Source organism: Ovis aries, chromosome X (assembly GCF_016772045.2).
Source record: "Ovis aries strain OAR_USU_Benz2616 breed Rambouillet chromosome X, ARS-UI_Ramb_v3.0, whole genome shotgun sequence".
Taxonomy (NCBI): Eukaryota; Metazoa; Chordata; class Mammalia; order Artiodactyla; family Bovidae; genus Ovis; species Ovis aries.
The window spans coordinates 137,884,987-137,911,321 of NC_056080.1; the positions used below are offsets into that span (position 1 = coordinate 137,884,987).

Consider the following 26,335-nt stretch of genomic DNA (forward strand, 5'->3'; position numbering starts at 1 on the left):
TAGGCAGTGCTTCCAACCACAAGACAATATAGCAAATTTGAAAGAAAAATATAATCAGCAACAAAGTTAAATCTTCATATTAAATATTTCAATGTGGGCAGCTATGTAATTAAAGGTTATTTTTGAGGATTTCCTGCCTCCAATCTCCCACAGACATATGTTCCTAATATTCTTATTTACATAAGTACTCAGCATCACTAAAGGACCACACAGAATACAGCATTAATTTATGAACCAAATATTGAAAACGAAACAAAAAATTTTTTTCACATAAATATAAAATGCCATTCTCAAGTAATTCAAGTTCAGGACCATAACTTCCAAGCTGGGCAGGAAAGAAAGCATATGAGAAGAAAAAGGCAATAGATTTAACCTTGAAACAAGGTGACTGCCATATAGTTGTTGAAATAATTTACTTATTATCAGATAAAGAATTTACAGTATTTATTCCCCCTAGAGATATAAAATGGTGAATCAATCTGCAGTTCAAGATATTTATTGAAACCCAGAGGAAGAGGATATGACTTTAACTTTTGAAAAACAAAATACAAAAAAAATCAGGTCTAATATAGTTTATCTTTAGATACCAGATTTAACATTAAACAGTTCAAGCTAGATATCATTTCTCAAGTTTTCCTTTCATATAATTCTGCAATTTATATGAATATACTGTATGTAAAACAGGGATTTAAAAACTTTCATGTAGCAGGCAATGCTTAATGTTATACAGATAGCTATTACCATTTACTAAAATACATAAGCTACTGATCAATTCATCTATCCATCCATCCATGCATCCATTTTATTCTTCATAACCTTTCAGTCTACTGATATCAGTTATCCTCTGATTGCCCTTGAAAATGTACGTGTCCCCTCAGAAAATACCTGCACATACACAAAGAGAACGAGAACAACAAAAAAGAACTCTGACAAAAAATTTCTTTTCTTGATCATTTCCTTTAAGCAACTGATTATATAAGGAGAGTCTTTGTTTTGTTTTAGGTCTTATCAAACTTCATAAGACTTACCTTGCATATCTTGTAGGCCTTCAGATGAAACTCTTCTTTGAGAAATGGCATTTTTCTTATATAATCGTTCCCTTGCCTACTCTATGATTCAAAATGTCACGAACTAAAATTTATGCTGCTAATATAAAAACAGCCTATACACAAATCCATCTGAACCATGTGAATAGAATGGTAAGTTTAGAACTAACCACAGGGTAAATAGATATTTGGATAGACAGAGACACACACACAGACACACACACACACAGAAACTAACAAATAAAATGCTTAAAAAAGGATATTGTCATCTTTTCCACAAACTTATCACGTGGATTTTCTGTTTTGGGGAACTGCTTGATGTCACGTTCCAGATGAACAATTTGTTGTTCCATTGCTGCAAGGTTGCTCTTGAGAATTTGAGCTGAAACTAGAGAACAATGTGCAAACTGTTTAGAATACTTTACCAGGTATTCCACAAAACACCTAAAAGAAAACCATACCAGTTCAAACATTTTCTTTAATGTGGAGAATAGTTTCATGAAACCAACTCACATTTTTCTCAATTATTGCTCATAAAATGTCTACTCTCCATGAAAGAAGTTTTGAAAATGTATGATATAATATAGCAAATCATCATATTTAATATGGGAATGTCATTTTATTCAGCCATTAGCTCAAATGAATCCATTTCTATTTCAATTTATTGATGGACTTCCTAATATTTCATTCTTTAAAATCTAATGTGAAGATTAAAGAGAAACTAGGGTTCAAAGAGATCCTATCTATTTAATGCATGTTCTCGGCTATGTAAATGATTAAATGTTAAATTACATAAAACGATCAAATATTTTGCATTGGTGAAAGATCCTGATTCTTATAAACCAATATCTATGGTTTAAATTCCTGAGTTTAGTACTTTTCATACTCAGAGACAAGAAAAATAACTGTTGATGTGAAGAATTTAGAGCAAACCATAGTGAATACATATGCGCACACACACCCACAAAGCTTCAGTGAGCTCTCAAACGGGTTCATTAGCTGCCTGAATTACTCCTAATATTTTTTGCACTTTTCTTTTTCTCTCCCCATTGACAACCAATAATTTTAAATATTATATTCAAAGCACTCTTAAATATGTGCACACTTTCCAGATCTCTCAGGATGCCTTCTTTTCACAGAGCTACCTTTTTTTTTTTTCAAAGCTTATACTATTTTACAGATAGTCTATTACTCCATGACTGCCAATTATGTATGAAGACAATTCTATAAATATCAACAGTATTTGACAGAGTTCTAGTTGAAAAGACAAGGTAAGTATTAAAATTTGATAGGTAGCCCACCACATTGATTTTTAAATCCAGGTTTCTGAAACACAGTTCTTTTCATTAAAGGACCATGAAAGAGAAATAGAATAATATTACAATTCTTTTTTTTTTTAAGTAAATTGCAGTCTCATTCAGAGGCATATTAGAATTACAATGAATAATTCAAGAGACTGACAAAAATCAACCCCCTGGCAAATTTCAGCCAGTCTTCTGATACAAATTCATCATGCTGACATACACACCTATATAACTCAATGAGGAGAAATTGCTTAAATATACTTGGAAGTTCAAGAGAGTGAAAATCAAATAACAACACTAAAGACAAATTATTTTTTTCCTATTAATCTGTCAGTACAAATAGCTAGGTCCAATTTAGTTCCATTTGTTTAGATCTGACAAACTTGGAGATTATTCCTTATTGGAGAACTCAAAGAGTTTTGCCCTGCCAAAAACGTGCTAACGGCTCGGTAATCATTGCTTGCTTTATTTAAAGGATGAATTTACTGTGAAGAAAACCATTCTCTCTGAGTTTAAAGCTGAATTTTTCCACTTCAGTTTTTCCAGGAGATTCTTGCTAATTATTCAAAAGGCTCTCCATTCCCACTCACTTGATGGAAAGCTGAAGATATGAAATTGACAAGTTGTTTATGTCATTTAGGCTACATGGAAGAAACAAACTCATGATAACTTTCTGCAATAAACAAAATGTGCCCAGAGGCAAAGTTTATGTCACAATGGTAATCCCAGTAGTAAAAAGGGGATGATCTGAGGACTGTTCTGATTGTTCGATAAAGAAACAGCCTAATCAAGTTGCTATACACACAAATGTATAGATAACTCAAATAACAAGAGACATTATTTTTAATTCAGTGAAACTGCTTTTACCCTAAAGTTGAATTCTGAATAAAACAATATTTTCTAGACATCTATCTGCCTCAATTTCACATGTCAAATCCTTAGACCTCTATAAATCCCTCTAGAGCTCTAGTCCTCATTCTCGAACATTTATAGACACTTCTATGTGTTTAACTGATGTTCCACATATCACCTTTTGTTTTAAGTGAGAGTTTTTTTTTTTTTTGGCTTTGTGTACATAAACACAGAGTCTCTGTTGTAAACTGTCATGCTACTTAATAGTAAGATCCCTAACTAACACTTTGCTTTTCCCTCAGGAACGTACAGGAACGTTGCTCAGTCGTGTCCGACTCTTTGCGGCCCCATGGACTGTAGCCTACCAGGCTCCTCTGTCCATGGGATATTCCAGGCAATAGTACTGGAGTGGACTGCCATTTCCTCCTCCAGCGGATCTTCCTGACCCAGGGATCAAACCCGGGTCTCCCACATTGTAGACAGATGCTTTACCGTCTGAACCACCATAATGGCTTTGCTTTTCCCTCAGTACTTATCATATACTGTACCCAATGAATGTTTGGTAAATGAATATGTATACTTCAATGAGTTTTAAATTGGATTTAAATGTATGCCCACTTCTGCAAATGGATGTGTATGTAGAAGTTAGATAAAACAAAAGTAATCAGAAGTTAGAATGTTAATTATTAGATGAAAATGAAAAGGAAGTAGGAAGCTGAAGTCTATATAATATACAGAGGAGGCAGGGTTGCAGGATATGCTTAAATAAAGGGGAAAGTGAAAAACTGAGATAAGGAAGAGAAGTAAGGGATACCTTTTCCTAAGCTGTTCTGTCCTCCCCCTGTAATAAACTATTAATATTATGCTGGAACAAAAGAAAATAAAATACTAGAGATGTGAGAATCCAAGAATTTTAGCACACCTGCAAATTTATAGCTGCATTAAAGAAAAAATACCATTATATAAAATATATCTCCTTAAATTGTTAGAATTATGGTATCTTAGACTTGGAAGTGATATTAAAGGAGATATGGACCAGCCCCCTCAAGGTTTAAAAGCTCAGATTACACAGCATCATTGTTAGCCTTCCAAAATAGAAACAGACTCACAGACATAGAGAACAGACTTGTGTTTACCAGGGTTCAGAGAGAACGGGGGTGGCAAGGACTGGGAATTTGGGATCAGCAGATGTAAACTATTACACATAGAATGAGTAAACAATAAGGTCCTACTGTATAGTACAAGGAACTATATTCAATATCCTGTGATAAACCATAATGGAAAATAATATACGTATAACAATCACTTTGCTTCACGGGGCTTTCCAGCTGGCGTTAGTAGAAAAGAACTCCGCTGTCAATGTAGGAGAGATAAGAGATGCGGGTTTGATTCCTGGGTTAGGAAGATTCCCTGAAGGAGGAAACGGCAACCCACTCCAGTATTCTTGCCTGGAGAATCCCGTGGACAGAGGAGCCTGGCAGATTACAGTCCACAGGGTCACAAAGAGTTGGACATGACTGAAGCGACTTAGCATGCATGCATGAATCCACTTTGCTGTACTGCAGAAATTAACACAATACTGTAAATCAACTAAAGTTCAATAAAATTTACTAAATAAATAAATAGACAGACAATCTCCATTCCTAGAAAACAGAGCCTATGACAAAGCTTGCGTGTAACAGCGTGTAACGCTGGACTGGAAGAAATACAAGCTGGAATCAAGATTGCCAGGAGAAATATCAATAACCTCAGATATGCAGATGAGACCACACTTATGGCAGAAAGTGAAGAGGAACTGAAAAGCCTCTTGATGAAAGGGAAAGAGGAGAGTGAAAAAGTTGGCTTAAAGCTCAACATTCAGAAAACGAAGATCATGGCATCTGGCCCCATCACTTCATGGGAAATAGAAGGGGAAACAGTGGGAAAAGTGTCAGACTTTATTTTGGGGGGTCTCCAAAATCACTGCAGATGGTGACTGCAGCCATGAAATTAAAAGACGCTTACTCCTTGGAAGAAAAGTTATGACCAACCTACACAGCATATTCAAAAGCAGACACATTACTTTGCCAACAAAGGCCCGTCTAGTCAAGGCGATGGTTTTTCCTGTGGCCACGTATGGATGTGAGTGTTGGACTGTGAAGAAAGCTGAGTGCCGAAGAATTGATGCTTTTGAACTGTGGTGTTGGAGAAGACTCTTGAGAGTCCCTTGGACTGCAAGGAGATCCAACCAGTCCATTCTAAATGAGATCAGCCCTGGGTGTTCTTTTCAAGGACTGATGCTAAAGCTGAAACTCCAGTACTGTGGCCACCTCATGTGAAGAGTTGACTCATTGGAAAAGACTCTGATGCTGGGAGGGATTGGGGGCAGGAGGAGAAGGGGACGACAGAGGATGAGATGGCTGGATGGCATCACCGTCTCGATGGACATGAGTTTGAGTGAACTCCGGGAGTTGGTGATGGACAGGGAGGCCTGGTGTGCTGCGTTTCATGGGGTTGCAAAGAGTCAGACGCGACTGAGTGACTGAACTAAACTGAAATGAAATATTATCTCCTGTTCAAAGATCATGGCCCTGTCATGATGAAGGGGCTTGTATAACTCAATGAAGCTATGAGCCATGCCATGCAGGGCCACCAAGGATGGATGGGTCATAGCAAAGATTTCTGGAAAAAAAAAAAAAAAAAGTGGTCCACTAGATGAGGAAATTGCAACCCACTCTAGTATTCTTACAGAGAGAACGTCATGAACAGTAAGAAAAGGCAAAAAGATATAATACCAGAAGATGAGTCCCCCAGGTTGGAAGGTGTCCGATATGCTACTGGCAAAGAGCAGAGAGCAAATACTGATACCTCCAGAAAAAAAGGAAGTGGCTGAGCCAAAGTGGAAACAACAGACAGTTGTGGATGGGCCTGGTGGTGAAAGTAAAGTTCAGTGCTGTAAAGAATAATACTGTACTGGAGCCTGGAAGTTAAGTCCATGAATTAAGGTTAATTGGACATGGTCAAGAAGGAGATGGCAAGATTGAACATAGACATCTTGAGGAATCAATGAACTAAAATGTACAGGGATGGGAAAATTTAACCTGGATGACCATTATATCTACTACTGTGGGCAAGGATCTTTCAGAAAAAAAAAAAAAAAAAAAGAGCAGCCCTCATAGCCAACAAAAGAGTCTGAAATGCAGTACTCGGGGGCAGCCTCAAAAACAACAGAATGGTCTCCATTCAACATCACAGTAATCCAAGTCTATGCCACAAGAACTGATGCTGAATGAGCTTAAGTTGACTGTTTCTATAAAGACCTATAACACCTTCTAGTGAAGTTGCTCAGTTGTGTCCAATTCTTTGCAACCCCGTGGACTGTAGCCTACCAGGATCCTCTGTCCATGGGATTCTTCAGGCAAGAATACTGGAGTGGGTTGCTATTTCCTTCTCTGGGGGATCTTCCAGTCCCAGGGATTGAAGCCAAGTCTCCCACATTGCACTCAGACACTTTACCCTTTGAGCCACCAGGGAAGACCAATACCGTCTAGAACTAATACCAATAAAAGTTTATTCTCCATCATAGGGGATTGGAATGCCAAAGTAGGAAGTCAAGAGATACCTGTAATAACAGGCAAGTTTGGTCTTGAAATATAAAATGAAGCAGGACAAAGGCTAACAGAGTTTTGTCAAGAGAACACACCTTGTTCCAAAACAAAAGTGATGACTGCACACATGGATACTACCAGATGGACAATAACCAAAATCAGATTAATCATGTCCTTTGCAGCTGAAGATGTAGAAGCACTATACAGTCAGCAAAAAGAAGACCTGGAGCTGACTCTGGCTCCGATCATGAGCTCCTTATTGCAAAATTCTGGCTTAAATGGAAGAAAGGAGGGAAAACTACTAGCCCATTCAGGTATTCAGTTCATTTCAGTTCAGTCGCTCAGTCGTGTCCGACTCTTTGCGACCCCATGAATCGCAGCACGCCAGGCCTCCCTGTCCATCACCAACTCCCGGAGTTGACTCAGACTCGCGTCCATCGAGTCAGTGATGCCATCCAGCCATCTCATCCTCTGTCGGCCCCTTTTCCTCCTGCCCCCAATCCCTCCCAGCATCAGAGTCTTTTCCAGTGAGTCAACTCTTAGCATGAGGTGGCCAAAGTACTGGAGTTTCAGCTTCAGCATCATTCCTTCCAAAGAAATCCCAGGGTTGATCTCCTTCAGAATGGACTGGTTGGATCTCCTTGCAGTCCAAGGGACTCTCAAGAGTCCTCTCCAACACCACAGTTCAAAAGCATCAATTCTTCGGCGCTCAGCCTTCTTCACAATCCAACACTCACATCCATACATGACCACAGGAAAAACCATAGCCTTGACTACACGGACCTTAGTCGGCAAAGTAATGTCTCTGCTTTTGAATATGCTATCTAAGTTGGTCATAACTTTTCTTCCAAGGAGTAAGCGTCTTTTAATTTCATGACTGCAGTCACTATCTGCAGATATTTTGGAGCCCCCAAAATAAAGTCTGACACTGTTTCCACTGTTTCCCCATCTATTTCCCATGAAGTGATGGGACCGGATGCTATGATCTTCGTTTTCTGAATGTTGAGCTCTAAGCCAACTTTTTCACTCTCCACTTTCACTTTCATCAAGAGGCCTTTTAGTTTCTCCTCACTTTCGGCCATAAGGGTGGTGTCATCTGTATATCTGAAGTTATTGATATTTCTCCTGGCAATCTTGATTCCAGCTTGTGCTTCTTCCAGTCCAGCGTTTCTCATGATGTACTATGCATGTAACTTGAATAAGCAGGGTGACAATATACAGCCTTGACGTACTCCTTTTCCTATTTGGAACCAGTCTGTCGTTCCATGTCCAGTTCTAACTGCTGGTTCCTGACCTGCATACAGATTTCTCAAGAGGCAGGTTAGGTGGTCTGTTATTAGCATCTCTTTCAGAATTTTCCAGTTTATTGTGATCCACAGAGTCAAAGACTTTGGCATAGTCAATAAAGCAGAAATAGATGTTTTTCTGGAACTCTCTTGCTTTTTCCATGATCCAGCGGATGTTGGCAATTTGATTTCTGGTTCCTCTGCCTTTTCTAAAACCAGCTTAAACATTGGGAAATTCACAGTTCATGTATTGCTGAAGCCTGGCTAGGATAATTTTGAGCATTACTTTACTAGCATGTGAGCCGAGTGCAACTGTGTGATAGTTTGAGTATTCTTTGGCATTGCCTTTCTTTGGGATTGGAATGAAAACTGACCTTTTCCAGTCTTGTGACCACTGCTGAGTTTTCCAAGTTTGCTGACATATTGAGGGCAGCACTTTCACAGCATCATCTTTCCGGATTTGAAACAGCTCAATTTGAATTCCATCACCTCCACTAGCTTTGTTCGTAGTGATGCTTTCTAAGGCCCACTTGACTTCACATTCCAGGATGTCTGGCTCTAGATGAGTGATCACACCATCGTGATTATCTGGGTCGTGAAGATCTTTTTTGTACAGTTCTTCCGTGTATTCTTGCCACCTCTTCTTAATATCTTCTGCATCTGTAAAGTCCATACCGTTTCTGTCCTTTATCGAGCCCATCTTTCCATGAAATGTTCCCTTGGTATCTCTAATTTTCTTGAAGAGATCTCTAGTCTTTCCCATTCTGTTCTTTTCCTCTATTTCTTTGCATTGATCGCTGAAGAATGCTTTCTTATCTCTTCTTGCTATTCTTTGGAACTCTGCATTCAGATGCTTATATCTTTCCTTTTCTCCTTTGCTTTTCACCTCTCTTCTTTTCACAGCTATTTGTAAGGTTTCCCCAGACAGCCATTTTGCTTTTTTTGCATTTCTTTTCCATGGGGATGGTCTTGATCCCTGTCTCCTGTATAATGTCATGAACCTCATTCCATAGTTCATCAGGCACTCTATCTATCAGATCTAGGCCCTTAAATCTATTTCTCACTTCCACTGTATAATCATAAGGGATTTGATTTAGGTCATACCTCAATGGTCTAGTGGTTTTCCCAACTTTCTTCAATTTAAGTCTGAATTTGGTAATAAGGATTTCATGATCTGAAACACAGTCAGCTCCCGGTCTTGTTTTTGCTGACTGTATAGAGCTTCTCCATCTTTGGCTGCATAGAATATAATCAATCTGATTTCGGTGTTGACCATGTGGTGATGTCCATGTGTAGAGCCTTCTCTTGTGTTGTTGGAAGGGGGTGTTTGCTATGACCAGTGCATTTTCTTGGCAAAACTCTATTAGTCTTTGCCCTGCTTCATTCCACATTTCAAGGCCAAATTTGCCTGTTACTCCAGGTGTTTCTTGACTTCCTACTTTTGCATTCCAGTCCCCTATAATAAAAAGGACATCCTTTTTGTATATGATCTAAATCAAATCCCTTACAATTATACAGTGTTAAGTCACAGATAGATTCAAGGGATTAGATCTGACAAAGTACCTGAAGAACAATGGATGGAATTTCAGGACATTGTATAGAAGGAAGTGACCAAAACCATTCCGAAGAAAATGAAATGTAAGGAGGCAAACTGGTTGTCTGAGGAGGCTTTATAAGTAGCTGAGGCAAGAAAACAAGTGAAAGGCAAGGGAGAAAGGGAAAGACATACCCAACTGAATACAGAGTTCCAGAGAATAGCCAAGGAGAGATAAGAAAGAAAGTGAAAGTGATAGTTGTTCAGTCATGCCTGACCCTTTGTGACCCCATGGACTGTATAGTCCATGGAATTCTCCAGGCCAGGATACTGGAGTGGGTAGCCTTTCCCTTCTCCAGTGGATCTTCGTGACCTAGGAATCAAACAAGGGTCTCCTGCATTGCAGGCAGATTCTTTACCAACTGAGCTATGAGGGAACCCTAAGGAGACATAAGAACGCTTCTTAAATGAACAATGCATAGAAATAGAGGGAAAACAACACAATAAGATGGACTAGAGATCTCTTCAAGAAAATGTGAAGTATCAAGGAACAAGGATGGGCACGTAAAGGACAGAAATGGTAAGGACCTAACAGAAGCAGAAGAGATTAAGAAGAGTAGGCAAGGATACACAGAAGGACAAAAAAGATCTTGATGACACAGATAATCATGATGGTGTGATCACTCACCTAGAGCCGGACATCCTGGAGTATGAAGTCAAGTGGGCCATAGGAAGCATTACTAGAAACAAAGTTAGGGAGGTGATGGAATTCCACCTGAGCTATTTAAAATCGTAAAAGATGCTGTTAAAGTGCTAAACTCATGTTAGCAAATCTGGAAAACTCAGCAGTTTCCACAGGACTAGAAAAGATCAGTTTTCGTTCTAATCCCAAAGAAGTGCAATGACAACGAATGTTCAAAACTACCATACAGCTGTGCTCTTTTCACATGCCAGCAAGGTGATGCTCAAAATCCTTCAAGCTAAGTTTTAGCAGTGTGTGAACTGAGAACTTCTAGATGTACACTCTGAATTCAGACAAGGCAGAGGAACCAGAGATCAAACTGCCAACATTCAGTGACTCAAGGAGAAAGTTCCAGAAAAACATCTAGTTCTGCTTTATTGACTACACTAAAGCCTTTGACTGTGTGGATCACAACAAACTGTGGAAAATTCTTAAAGACCAGACTATCTTACCTGTCTCCTGAGGAACGTGTATGCAGGTCAGGAAGCAACAGTTAGAAACAGATGTGGAACAACTGACTGATTTGAAATTGGGAAAGGAGTATGACAAGGCTGTATATTGTCACCCTGCTTATTTAACTTATATGCAGAGTATGTCATGCGAAATGCCAAGATGGATAAATCACAAAGTAGAATAAAGATTGCTGGGAGAAATATCAACAACCTCAGATATGCAGATGATACCATTCTAATGGCAGATTGTGAAGAGGAACTAAACAAACTCTTGAGGTGAAAGAGGAGAGTGTAAAAGCTGGCTTAAAATTCAGCATTGAAGAAATAAGATCACAGCATATGGTCCCATTACTTCATGCAAATAGAAGGGGAAAAGGTGGAAGCAATGACTGATTTTATTTTCTTGGGCTCCAAAATCACTGTGGATGGTGACTACAACTATGAAATTAAAACATAAATGCTCCCTGGAAGAAAAGCTATGATCAACCTAGACAGTATAATAAAAAGCAGAGACACTACTTTGGCAACAAAAGTCCATCTAGTCAACGTTATGGTTTTTCCTGTGGTCATGTATGGATGTGGGAGTTGGACTGTGAAGGAGGCTGAGCACCAAATAATTGATGCTTTTGAACTGTGGTGTTGGAGAAAACTCTTGAGAGTCCCTTGGATTGCAAGGAGATCCAACCAGTCAATCATAAAGGAAATCAGTCCTGAATATTCATTGGAAGAACAGATGCTGAAGCTGAAGCTCTAACACTTCGGCCATATGACTCACTGGAAAAGACCCTGATGCTGGGAAAGATTGAAGGCGGGAGAAGAAGGGAACGGCAGAGGTTGAGATGGTTGGATGGCATCACCAAATCGATGGACATGAGTTTGAGCAAACCGGGAGATTTTGAGGGATGGAGAAGCCTGGCTTGCTTCAGTTCATGGGGTCAAAATGTTTGCGCTTCAGTCCGTGGGGTCAAAACATTTGTGCATAAAATCTGTGCATTCATATTTTTCTTGAGAAACTTACAATTTAGTTACTTTGCTTTTCCAGAATTGCCTAATACATAAGAGTTTTTTTTTAAGTATTAAAAAGAATTAACATGTGTCTACGTGCCTGATTATTTGCCATGAATACATCTGCTACAATTTTAAGAGGAGGTAATATTGATAATGTAACCAATTAGGTCCTAGCTTACATTACTTCCAATAGATCTTCAGGGTTTGTGCATGCTTTCATGCATGTATGTGAGAGAGAGGCAAATACACACACACACACATATAACATATATATATATATATTATTAAATCTAATTATACATATATATATATATATATATATTTTCACTGTAGGTGGTAAGGAGATATAGGGTGGTTGGAATTCCAAGAACATTTAAATACCAGAATGAGTTAGAAATGATTCTCTACTATGCAGCCCTCGCCTCAGGGTCTATTTCTGTGCTTGTCATTATATTAGTTCACTAGTATAAATTAAGGAGTCTTTAATGACAGTGCAACCACTTTTCAGCTGAGTAAATTCCCATTACAGGCATTTTCAATGACTGACTAGTCAGTTAGGTGGCACTTAAACTTTTTTCTCTCATTTCACTTTTTACATCTGCTACTAAATTACTAAATCTGAATTTACAACACCAAAAAATTAAATTATAGCTATCAGGTTTGTTATTATAGTTCTCTTCCTTGTATTCCATAAATAACCTTTTAAGTTCAGTACACTCTCTTGAGTTATATGTAGGGAGAAATTTTCCCCCCAAATCTTATTTATCTACTTACATCAGTTAAAAAATATACATATAGTACTTCTTTTCTGGCTTCAAACAAATATAATGAGAGTAGCCTGATCGTCATTCAAAACATTTGAAATGATAGATTTGCTCCAATTCATAATTTGAAGAAAAGGAAGTGAAAAGATAAATGTTTTAAGTGAGATTTTATACGGAAAGACTATTCCATTACATAGGACATAAGAGAACTGATATGCATTGAAAAAAAATATCACAGTACTTTGGTGACATTCTCTAGACCATGGGCAGAATGTGTAATCTTATGTAAATAAAAATTTTTTCCCAGCAAGTGCAGTAATTTTTTTCTCTGAATTAAATATTTCTATTAATTTTACCCACTGACAAAGCAACTGAGCACTTCTTAACATCCTTGCTCTAAGAAAGGCCAAGTAAAAATTTACCCTTGAAAGTTGGTATGTGAATAGGTCCACGTATGAATATAAGCACCTTGCAATTTTCTCGAACTGAATATATTTAGGTGAAGAATTACTATCAGCTGAGCTGCACAACATTAAAGTGACTGATCCAGAAAGTATACATAAAAAAGAAAAGGACATTACAAGCAGTGTGAACAATAGGCACGGTTGCATTCTTTCTCAGGTACACTTATAAGTTAATAGTTTCATTTTATATGAATGCTATACATGGAAATGAAGTAAATATGTTAATACAATAACAAGAGCAAAGGCTCAGCATCGTGGGCTTTAAAGAAAGCAAGTGAGAAATGGTACCCAAATAAGAAATCCCTCTAATTGGAAAAAAAAAAACCAAAAAATCCATTAGAGAATGAGTCACTCTCAAGAGGGAAGAAAAAAAAAAAAACTGTTAAAAAGTCATCTTAACAGAAAACACAATTTAACTAGTGAAAGTAAAAGTGTTAGTCACTCAATCATGTCCGGCTCTTTGCTACCCCATGGACTGTAGCCCACCAGGCTCTGTCCATGGAATTCTCTAGGCAAGAATACTGGAATGGGTTGCCATGCCCTTCTCCAGGGGATCTTCACAACCCATGAATTCAACCTGAGCCTCCTGCATTGCAGGCAGATTCTTTACTGTCTGAGCCACCAAGATCCTTACTAAATGAAATTTAAAAATATTTGTCCTCAGTGTGTATTCACAAGAGCCATCCATTGTTTGTCCTCGGAACATGTGCCTTCGGGGGACTGGATCCATAATATGGCCTGAACTGATGCTGGGAGCAGAGGAACATCCATAACACAACATGTGAACTACTTTATAAACATAGGCATGCTTAACTAAATAATAACAATAATAAAAAACCTAAGTATATTTCACTGTCTGGGTTCATACATTTGTATAAGAGCTCAACCTGCAAACCTCAGTCTATATGCACTTTTTTTAAAAGTAGAAACAAATGGAGCCTTCTAACAAAAGGACAAACGAAACAAAATCTTGCTACTAACTATCGAAGGTATGCTAAAAGGATAAATGGGGTAAAGGAAGAGGGAGAGAAAATATAAAAACCCTCCGAATTATGATTTGCAGCTCAACATGCTATACCCTGATCACCAACCCATCAGCACTGGACAGCCAAGCTGCCAGTGAAGCATGGAGTCCTTTTACCTGATGTCTCTTCTGCAAGTGTTATTCTGCCTGCAGCAAATTGTATGTGTGATTTTTTAAATCAAAGGCTAAAAAACAAAGTGAAATCTCCTATTCTTGTTGACAGTCTTAGCTCCAGGCCAGGATTGGGATGTACAGATGCAAGCCGAAGCTTCTATAAAGTGATGCTGAATATAGTCTGGTTGGAATAGTTTGTTGTCATTAGGTAGAATCTTTTTCAAAGCTCATTTGTTTTTCTCAGAGTAAAAGATATCTGACTCACCCACATGTCAAAGTGGAATAATTTTAATGGGTCAAGTCGTGTCTTTACTGAGTTGAGGCTGGACTATGCTGATTGTCCTTCCTTGTAGATTTTATGTGAGTGAATGGAATGTTATTCTCCTTAACAAAAAGCTTGTCAGAACCTTCAGCTACTTTATGATAATCCTATATTAATATTCATCTGTCAAGTTTATGTAATGCATTCTTCTTTTGCCTTGGAATCAGAACACTAGTGGTAAAAGGGATTCTTGCAAAAGGATGCTACTTAATATTACCTATAACAGGGGGACTTAAAATTAGTAAAATTACAGAAAAATATGTAAAATGTAGACTGTTGACTACAGGCTAGAAAGGACAAAAGTCTTAAGAGATCTGAAATTACAAGTTTGTAAAATTTGGAATTTTGAGCCTATGTTTATATATGCATTTAGTTTTGAGTTATAATGATTATGAAAAAGTCAAAGAAAAAATGTGAAAAACAATGATATTCAATATTATTAAAATGCTAATAAACTAGAAGTAAGAAATGAGCACTTTTTTTTTTTTCCCTCCAAAACAACTATCTGCTTCATGAAAAAGCATTCACAGATGTTTTCATCTGAGCAATCACTTAATGGCAACTTTCCTCCTGGTATACTATATCTTTAATACGGTCCGAAAAGATTATGGATTGAGAAACGATTTGAACATTTTCTTCCACGTTATATTTGGCAAGAACTAAATACATGCAGATATTGTCATCATAAAATCATGATGCTATATTAAAAGAATGTTAGCCTTCATGAGTGTAATTTTTGTGACTGTGGCTGAATTACCCACAAACTGTATTCCTGACCTCATCGGGGAAATTACTGGGACTATACTATTTGGCAAAGCTATTTTTGCACTTGACTGGGTTTTCCCAGAGTAAGTTCAGTGCGTTGAGTTCACAGATATATACATATACAAAATTGTCGACTTTAACCCAAATTGAATGTAGCTTGTCACGAGGTCGGTGTCAGTACTGAGGTCAAAATACTGGAGTCATTAGAGCCCTTTCGACATTAGTGCTGCTCGGATTGGCAGTTCTCCTTAGGGTTACAGGTCAGATAATAGAGGTTTGGGAAGCATACAGTAAGCTTAGGGTTATGCTTTCCTTATTCATTAACTGACTGTGGATACTAATAAGATCAGTATATGTCCACAGACAAGAGATTCACAATGCAAAGTCAACAAATTAGAGGATATAAGTTCTTTACCACTGAAGTCTGTCCATAAATAAAGCAGGGCTTTATCTGGGTGTTATCATCTCATAAATCTATTATACCTTAAATGTTTTTGCCTAATAACCTAACAATGAGGAAATGAAGTTTGAGAAGTAGGTGGGGCCTTCGTGGCCATGATAAGAAGCTTAGGTTTCATCCTAAAGTAATGGGAATGTACTGAAAGACTTTAAACAGGAGAGGTTGACGAAAATTACACTTTGAAAAAGATTCAATTATGGCAGCTATGTGGACAATGGAGGGAAGGGGTCAAGAATAGTAAACGGGAGAAGAGTTAAGAAACAGTGATTATAGCCTAGACAGGAAATGATGGTGACTTGGATTAGGGTGACCAAAGATGGTTGCAGTATATATTATAGACATACCACTGGCTCGACTGGGGTGGGGGATAAAACCTGAATGGTAAAGAGAAAGAATTGTTAAGAATGATTCCTGGATTTCCAGCGTGAACAAAGGAAATGGAAACATTAGGAGGGAAATTTGCGGGGAAGATTCAAAGGTTTATTTAGCTTTGGACTAACCAAGTCTCAATTGCATGAAGCATACAAGCTGAGATGGCAAATTGCCAGTTGGATATATGGATCTGGAGCTCAGAAGAGAAGTCTGAGCAGGACACAGGAAATAGGGTGGCTTTTGCATACAGACACAAACTTCTGTTATATTGTTTCATTATATAATTTAGTCTACAGTTAGCCTTCTGGCTGTATAAATCTAGGTAATAATTCCTGCATCCTTGACTTATTCCAAGTACAAACATTTCTAGATGCTGGGTAAGGTCACTTTCCTCTGGGCTGTGCTTGTAATTTATTCCTGTTTTTCTTCTTTCCTCCGCTTTGCTGAGTTATGCGAAACTTTCACAGCTACCATGGATACTTCTGTTAAGCCATTTTCTCCCAAAGTCTTGCTGTTTTATTTCTCTTGAAACAAACACAGTCAATAAAAACCACACAGCTAATTGCTCTTGGAGGTGGGGGGAGCATACAAAATAAAAAAGCGCATGCTTTTGAAGCACAGAGTCAAGAAAATTTCCTTAAAAGAAGAAGGAGAAATCAGAAAGACTCTTTTGTTTGTCCTTCATAACGCACATAACTGGTACATAAACATTGGCACAAGTGGAAGGGTTAAGGGGGGTTTAGCCAATAAAAGATGAAGTTGGTTTCATCCTTCCTTGGTCTCTCCCACCAGTACCATTTGATGTATTCACAGTAAGTATGTCTTCTTCCTGCCTGTAGCTCTACAATCTTTTTTTTTTTAATTTTTAATTTTTAATTTTACTTTACAATACTGTATTGGTTTTGCCATACATTGACATGAATCCACCATGGGTGTACATGCGTTCCCAATCCTGAACCCCCCTCCCACCTCTCTCCCCGTATCATCACATCTTTTAGGGTATACACATTTCTAGCTTTCACTGTTGTTTGTTTTTCTTTGAATGGTCATCACAATTAATTGCAGAGTTTATTATCAGTAAACTCTTCAAGGCCAACAGCAGTGCTTACCTGCATTTTAATCAGAGTGGAACAATATAATTAACACTCCTGAGTGTACTGGTAGAAAGGAATGCTGCACACATCTTGCTTTAGTTCCCAAGCAACTCTGTTGCTGCCCTGGATGTGATAAAGTCCTTCGCTCCTTCCTTTTTTTTTAAAGAACATTTATTTATCCCTTTATCTTAATTTAAAATTTAAAACGAATTTCACCTTCCATCAATTTGAAAAGGTCCATCACTGTGCCTCCAATCAGTCAGCAAGTGACATTTGCCCTATAATCTCTGGCCTTCAGTATTTTAAAATAAATGTTTAACAATTATGGTTCTTTTACCAAAATTATTTTGCCAACTTATAAAGGATTTAGAGATCTTCTATGGAGCTAGTAATGAGTAAGAAAATTCAAATAAGAATTCCACCCAACTGGTTGTAACTTTCAACCCTGGACAACTAAAAAATAACATTTATTATGTAGACCTCTCAATTTCCCACCAAATCAAAAACACCATTTCAGTATTAAATATGGATGCTTAAAAAGGTTCAGAATAACATTAAGCTGTGATCACAGGAAATTCTAACCATGACACACAACCACATGCATAGTCCTGAACATCACCTCTATTTTTTCAAACAGTTTTTCTAGTAGCTCAAACTAGACAAACAATATACAGCATGTTTAAATATTGAAATATTTTATTCAATTACAATTAATATTAATTTATAGAATGTGGTAAAACACAGGAAGAGAGCCTAGCACACAGGAAATGCTGACTAGTGTCAGTGGAACTGAAATTGGAATTCGAATGAACAATATCCTACTAGCATATCCTACTAAATAGTCCTCCTAGAGACACACTTGCAAATTGGTGAAAAATGGTGTCCTACAATCTGGTTCCATACCATTCCAGACTTATTCTTTAAAACCTAAAACCTGATTTGCCACCACAAAGCTTAAAATCTTTTCATAATCCAGTGGTATGCTAATATTGTGGTAGGAAAAAACGGCCTTTGGAGTCAGAGACACCTATTTTGCATTATTTACCCACTACTTACTATGTGATTTGGGCCATGTTGGGCTTCCCTGATAGCTCAGTTGGTAAAGAATCCACCTGCAATGTGGGAGACCCCGGTTTGATTCCTGGGTCGGGAAGAGCCCCTGGAGAAGGGATAGGCTATGCACTCCAGTGTTTTTGGGACCCCCTTGGGCTCAGCTGGTAAAGAATCTGCCTGCAATGTGGGAGACCTGGGTTGAATCCCTGGTTTGGGAAGATCCCTTGGAGAAGGGAAAGGCTATCCACTCCAGTATTCTGGCCTGGAGAGTTCCATGGGGTCGCAAAGAGTCGGACACAACTGAGCACCTTTCACTTTCACTCACTTCACCTTTTTGAATCTTAATTTCCTCATCAGTGAAATGGAGAAAACATTGCTAACTAACCTCATAAGGTTATCATGGTGATTATATGAAATATATATGATGAAGCTCTTATCCTATTAAATAGCACATTATAGAATTATAAAGATGTTATTTCTTTTTGTGCTCCCATCACATACAGGATCAATATGACTTTAAAAAGATGACTTCCACCTCTTCTCTCTCATTTTCATTTCAGGTCATTCTTTCACACTTAACGCTACTGAATTGCCATCCTCAACTCTTTCACACTTCCCACCATTGGTTCATATTTTTCTGCCTAGAATATTTCTGCTACCCTGGACTAATGAACTCCCATTCTTCTTTTGAAAGAATATAAGCCACTTTTAATTTCTTTGTGGAAGTTTTAAACATAGTTTTTGCTTTTATGACAGTTATTAATGTACAGTTTACACAGTCAAATCATCCTATAAAATTGCTTATTAAAACAGCACTTGCTGACTTGTCCCCCTCATTTCCCACAACTCAGAAGTACTTGCTTTCTTTTAGTTGATTAAAACAACAACAAAAAAATCACCCTCCATATTCAGGAAAAAAAGTCAATGTTACTACTTTTTATTTTATTGTTTTTCCTTTGTAGCTTTATTGAGATATAATTCAAACACTATCTAAGTTTAAGTATACTGATGTGTTGATTTGACACATTCATATATTCCAAAATGATCACCACTATTACTTGAGTTCACACCTCCGCCCCGTCACATAATTAACATTTTTTTTGTGTGATGAGAACACTTAAGATCTACTCTCTTAGCAACATTCAAGTTTATCATACATTTTTAGTTATAGTCGTGATGCTGTACATCAGATCCCTAGAACTTCTTACTCTAATAACTAGAAGTTTGTACCATTTGACTAGTATCTCCCCATTTGTCCCAAACAACCCCCACCCCCAATCTGGTAATAATCACTCTATTCTCTTTCTCAGGAATTCCCATTCTTCTCTAGGTCAATTCATCTATGGAACTTTTCATGACATCTTTATCTGTAATGATCTCATTTTCAATACGCTCATAGTACTTTTGATTCTTTTATAGCATTTTCCTCCCTTGCATTCCAGTAGTTTACATGGCTACTTCTCTCACGAGAATTTTAGTTCCTTGAAAGCAGAGTGAGACTATTCAAAAATTTTCCATATTCTCAGTTTTAACACTTCTCATTTAGTGAGTACTTAAAAATTTTTATTTGAACTGAGACACCATGCTTCTCATTGACCCAATTAGCAAACATGATTTTGAAAATGCAGACTATTTTCAGTCTACAGAAACTCTTCTATAATGTAAACTAAAAAAAAAAAAAAAAACTTCAAGAAAAGATAAGATTGTTAAATGGATTACAAATATTCGTATCTTTGACACATTAATACTAGTTGTTGTTAACTGTCTTCAAAAGAAAAAAAAGAAAGAAAGAAAGAAACAAACAGAAAATGAAGCTAAGCCAGGAAATTGAGCCAAAGAAAATCATATGGTATTCTCTGAAGTGGCACAAAAGTGACAATCTAGATGACCAGAGATAAGGACATAATTACGTAAAAACTTGAGTACAACGATGCAAATGATGATTATACATCCAATAGTGTAAAGTTCACAAAACGTTCTAATAGCAGAAAAATACTTGTGATTCCTTTTATATCAATTGAAAAAGAATCATCTTATAAAAGAGTATGTACAATAGGATCTTGTTTTAATACCTTCTTTGGTAAACAAAAGAAACTCCCTAAATTTGAATGGTACCTCCATATCACTCATATGTTCATTTTGCATTTTGTAGGGGACAGAATGAATCTGATAGTTAACAAAGAAGGGAAGGGACCTTTTTAAGTGTATAGGGAGATTCTATGAAGCAACACCTACCCCCCAAAATCACTGGATGTATTTTGGGTTCTGACGAAAATAACTACCTTAGAGGCACAAAGGATGGTTTAAATCAGTCATCTTCTATAAGGCCCATCCTTCCAAGTATCTGAACTTTCTTATGCAGAATTCTCAGTCTATTCAAATATGTTCCTGAAAAGTCCCTTCACCCTTGCTGAAAGAGACTCATCAAATATAGAAGGAAGGGCTACAGACACTTTTTAAATAGCACATAGTTTTAAAAGTGATGCAAAGAAAAACTGTTGAAAATCTTCATTCATCTATACAAGCGGGAAAATATTAGGCAAAGTAAAGCCCAGAGACTTTGAAGTATTCTGGCAAAATTATCAATAGGCACATACACACACAATACGGTTAAAGGCCCTTCAGATTTTTCAAATATCTCATGATCATTTATGAAATCAGGGAAAGGAATTTGAAAATAATCACTTGTATACACACACAGCAAGATAATACCTTGCATACGGTATGCTCTAAAATATTATAAATACACTTATAAATTTTTTTTAAAATCAAGAGTTGGCCAACTACTTGCCCATAGGCCAAATCTGCCTATTTTCATATGGTCTGCAAGTTACGAATGCTTTTTTACATTTAGAAGTGGTTGCAAAAAAAAAAAAAAAAGAAAGAAAAGTAAATCTGTGACACATGAAACTTGTATGAAATTCAAATCTGTGTCCATAAATAAAGCTTTATAGGAACACTGCCACTGACATATTGCCTATGGCAGCTTTTGCACTACAGCTGTAGAGCTGAGTCCTTGTGATGAGGATGTTGTGTGTTCAGCAAAGCCTGAAATATTTAATGTATGCCTCTTGAGGGAAAGGTTTGCTGACCTGTGTCCTATTTTTTTTAATTGAGACGTAACTCACATATGTCACTGTATTAGTTTTAGTGTACAACAACATTTAGTTGTACACAACATTGTGTACAACATAATGATTGGAGATACATCTATAATATATATAGTGAAATGATGACCACAGTAAGTTTAGTCAACATCCATCACCTCGCAAAGTTATCAAATTTTGTGTTTGATGAAAAATTTTAAGATCCAGTCTCTTCTCAGCTCACAAATACATAATACAGCATCATAAGTACAATCACTTGCTGTCCATTCCATGCATCCCCAGAATTTGTTTATCATATAACTGGAAGTTTGTACCTTTTAACCATTTTCACTCATTTCACTCACTCCTCACTCTTCACCTCTGGTATCCACCCTGAATTCTAGATTAATAAAAATACACTCTTGGGAGGGACAACAGCAATTTTCCAGCCTAAATCTCTCATGAGGATATGGAGAAAGAGAGAAATCAATGGAGACGTCTCCATATACATAGCCAGGTTCTAGATTTCTGGTTCTTCTCTATCATAGTGCACCTGAGTATCTTCATAAGACCTTATTTCCACCCTTCTGAGGATAAAATGTATACTGTGAATTTTCCACAAGGTGAAGTTGATGATATAAGTTTATTCTGCCAAATGCATCAGTAGAATAATTATTAACAGGACTAAAAATAGCATTTTTATAAAGCTAGCATAATACCACAGGCAGACAGGAACAAGGCACCCCTGGCAAAATTTATTTGAAAAATCTTCAAATTAAGTATATACAATATAATAGCAAGAGCTACATGCACAAACGAAAGCCAAGTCCTATAAAACAGTCAGTATTAGAGGAAAAATCAGCAATTATAAAGTAGTATGAAATTTAATCTCAATGGACAAATGATTATTTCACAAAGTAACAGAGGGGTCCAAATCAAATTCTCTAGTATTTTACTACCTCCAGTATTATATCCCTACCATATACTTTCTTTCTGACTTTTCTAAAGATATAATGTGGTGGTTTAGTTGCTAAGTCATGTCTGACTCTTGCGACCCCATGGAATGTAGCCTGCCAGGCTCCTTGGTCCATGGGATTTTCTAGTGAGTTGCCATTCCCTTCTCCAAAAGATATAATAACTGACCAAAGAGTATCCTCTATGACTTGTGTATTTGCAGTTAAGGTCAGCAATACACGAACCATGAACTTCCAGATGTTCAAGCTCGTTTTAGAAAAGGCAGAGGAACCAGAGATCAAATTGCCAACATCCACTGGGTCATGGAAAGAGCAAGAGAGTTCCAGAAAGACATCTCTTTCTGCTTTATTGACTATGCCAAAGCCTTTGACTGTGTGGATCACAATAAACTGTGGAAAATTCTAAAAGAGATGGGAATACCAGACCGCCTGACCTGCCTCTTGAGAAAACTATATGCAGGTCAGGAAGCAACAGTTAGAACTGGACATGGAACAACAGACTGGTTCCAAATAGGAAAAGGAGTACGTCAAGGCTGTATATTGTCACCCTGCTTATTTAACTTCTATGCAGAGTACATCATGAAAAACGCTGGACTGGAAGAAGCACAAACTGGAATCAAGATTGCGAGGAGAAATATCAGTAACCTCAGATATGCAGATGACACCACCCTTATGGCAGAAAGTGAAGAGGAACTAAAAAGCCTCTTGACGAAAGTGAAAGAGGAGAGTGAAAATGTTGGCTTAAAGCTCAACATTCAGAAAATGAAGATCATGGCATCTGGTCCCATCACTTCATGGCAAGTAGATGGGGAAACAGTGGAAACAGTGTCAGACTTTATTTATTTGGGCTCCAAAATCACTGCAGATGGTGACTGCAGCCATGAAATTAAAAGACGCTTACTGCTTGGAAGAAAAGTTATGACCAACCTAGATAGCATGTTCAAAAGCAGAGACATCACTTTGCCAAAAAGATCTGTCTAGTCAAGACTATGGTTTTTCCAGTGGTCATGTATGGATGTGAGTGTTGGATTGTGAAGAAAGCTGAGTGCTGAAGAATTGATGCTTTTGAACTGTGGTGTTGGAGAAGGCTCTTGAAAGTCCCTTGGACTGCAAAGAGATCCAACCAGTCCATCCTAAAGATCATTCCTGGGTGTTCTTTGGAAGGACTGATGCTAAAGCTGAACCTCCAATACTTTGGCCACCTCATGCAAAGAGTTGACTTATTGGAAAAGACCCTGATGCTGGGAGGGATTGGGGGCAGGAGGAGAAGGGGACGATAGAGGATGAGATGGCTGGATGGCATCACTAACTCATGGGTTTGGGTGAACTCCGGGAGTTGGTGATGGACAGGGAGGCCTGGCGTTCTGCGATTCATGGGGTCGCAAAGAGTCAGACACGACTGAGCGACTGAACTGAACTGAACTGAAATAACAAAAACAAAAAACAAAAAACAGTATATCCAGACATTAAGAAATGTTAAATGAACTATTCCCTGAGTGCAATCCACATGTTTTGTAAGCCAATTAACTCTTCTGGGCCCTTGATAGGTATCAATAACAACTCTTTAAGAGTAATTTACTCATCCCCAAGAGTCCAGTAAACAGTCACTTTTGACCTCTGACCTAATATATGAAATACTGCCTAAACAGATTCTTACTCAGTAAAATATAGTGAATTCATAATGTACCTTTAGGATTTGCTTTGATAATATTCTAAAATGTCACTTATAGGAGTCTTTAGGGAAGGTATAATAAACGGGGGGCAGTCAGCAGGATAACAAGAAAAAGAAAGTAAGAAAGCTGGTCTTAGAAGACAGGAATCCTGCTTACTTTCCATATGAATTTGCATAAGACACTTAAACCTCTTTGAGCCTCCGCCTTGCTGACCTCATAGGGTGGCTATAAAGACACAAATGAGTTATGGAAACTTTTTGTACACAGTGCTTGTGTCATAAAACAGCTTGACTTGATGGTATTAGAGATGTTGCTATAGGGAAATTGTAGTTTCGTAATCTTCTACAGGATGGGAAGAAAACAGCCTCCAAACTCTTTAAGTTTCCATGTATAAAGGTAGTATTCAGAAAGCAAGGCACAGTAACATGGGATATAGTTTTCACAGGAAACATTTCAGGAAAGCCTCTATTCTGTAACACAGATAATTGTATTCATTACAATTCTATCCACTCACAAAACAGTTAATTTTAGGCCCAAATTATATGATACAAAATTTCTAGGTAACTGGAAAAATTGAGGTCAATACTACAATGCTGATTCAAATCCAAATACAAATTCTCTTCCATTCTATAGAGCAATATGACTCTTCTTACCAAACTGTTTCATTTGCTGCCTTTTATGCTTTATTCTACATCTGAATACAAGCATTCCCAAGAGCCTCTGCTCTTTCCTCTGTATAAACTCTTTGTTTGAAGGTATTGCTTTCACATCAAGGACTTCTCTTGTGGCTCAGCTGGTAAAGAATCTGCCTGCAATGCGGGAGACCTGGGTTCAGTAGATCCCCTGGACAAGGGAAAGGCTACCCACTCCAGTAGTCTGGCCTGGAGAATTCCATGGACTGTATAGTCCATGGTGTCACAAACAGTCAGACAGGATTGAGCAACTTTCACTTTGTCACATCAAGGCTTTTAATATTATATAAAATCTGAGTACTCTCAAATCTATATATGTAAGCCCTCTCCTCCTATTTGAGGAGCAGTCTTCTCTTCTCTTCTCACATGCAAACTAAACATATCACATTGGGTGATCCATGTTCTAACAAGCAACATACCCAAACCAGGGCGACCACTTTCCTCTACAAACCAAAATCTATTTCCGATTTCCTGTTTGCCCCAGTGGTATGTATCACCATTCTTTCAGCTGTCATTTCTCAAAACCACAGAGTTAGATTTTATTTTTATCCTTTTAATTAACCACATCCAGCCAGTCACCAATTCTCATTGATGATTATTTTTCAAAATGACTTTTAGCATCTATCTTTGCCTTTCCATGGCAACTGCCACTTTTTTGAGACTCACATCACCCAAAGGTTAGACTACTACAACTGTCTCCATGCTTTCAATCCATCTCACAAATGCCTCAAGGGGCAAATATGTTCTTCTTAGAACACTGATGTTACCATATTACTCCTTGATTCTATCTATGAGTTCAAATTCAAACCTTTAATTACATTTGAAGTCCTGAAAGCTATGAGAGGTTACCGAATGCAATTAGAAACCAACGAATATGACTAATATCCTGAACACAAATCAACAGGTTTCTAGAATCCAATGAATTAAAGTAATACAAATTAATGGAAGATTACCATGCTATCTTAAAGATAAAAAATAGTCACAGTCTCCATGGTGGACAGAAAATGAAACAGCTTCTGTAAACTTCATACACCAGCCTTATTGTCTCTGAGAATTAAAAATGCACTGGTGTCCTTTTGATAAACACGTGAACACTGCTACACATAAATGGACAATGTTGGATGCATGCTATGTTGCTTTTGTCTGCAGCGTGGGATATTAGCTGTGACTTAAATCAAATCTTTAAATATGTAAATCACAATTCATGTAAAGATCTCTCGCTGATCTAGCAAATACCTGTTCACAGCTGCATTTTTAGCATGATGTACAGAGAGAAATCTCATTTTGCCAAGATAATCTTGTTTTATTGCATTTCTACAGTTTCCTGTTAGCAAACTGTTACTGCTGCTGCTGTGCTAAGTCTAGTGTCACCCTTTAATGAGTACCGAGGTACAGGAATTCTAATTTTATTTGAGGTTTTATTCATTTAGGGGGAAAAGGTTTTCCCTATTACTTTTCAGAAATAGAAAAACTATGTCTTATTTACATAATTGTAACCCACTCATTTTCTTTTCTCCATTAGCAGAATATTGCTGCCTAATAAAGAGTATGATCTTAGAAAGAAAAAAGTGATCATACACTAATCAGCAGTACTAGTGAAAGTAGCGAAAGTGAAAGTAGAGTCGCTCAGTCGTGTCCAACTCTTTAGTGACCCCATGGACTGTAGC

At 37.5% G+C, this 26,335-nt stretch overlaps 1 protein-coding gene across 7 annotated transcripts in view; it reads right to left on the reverse strand.

The window, feature by feature from the left end:
* Positions 1-26,335, reverse strand: part of DIAPH2 (diaphanous related formin 2) — a 1,000,797-nt gene that overhangs the window by 379,339 nt on the left and 595,123 nt on the right. For 6 of the 7 annotated variants that reach the window (XM_060407239.1, XM_060407237.1, XM_060407238.1 and 3 more), the window contains one exon: positions 1,309-1,434. In XM_060407239.1, the coding sequence (XP_060263222.1) occupies positions 1,309-1,434 (126 nt within the window). Of the gene's footprint in view, positions 1-1,028; positions 1,435-26,335 lie in introns of all 7 variants that reach the window. The other variant, XR_009598705.1, reaches the window with a different exon arrangement.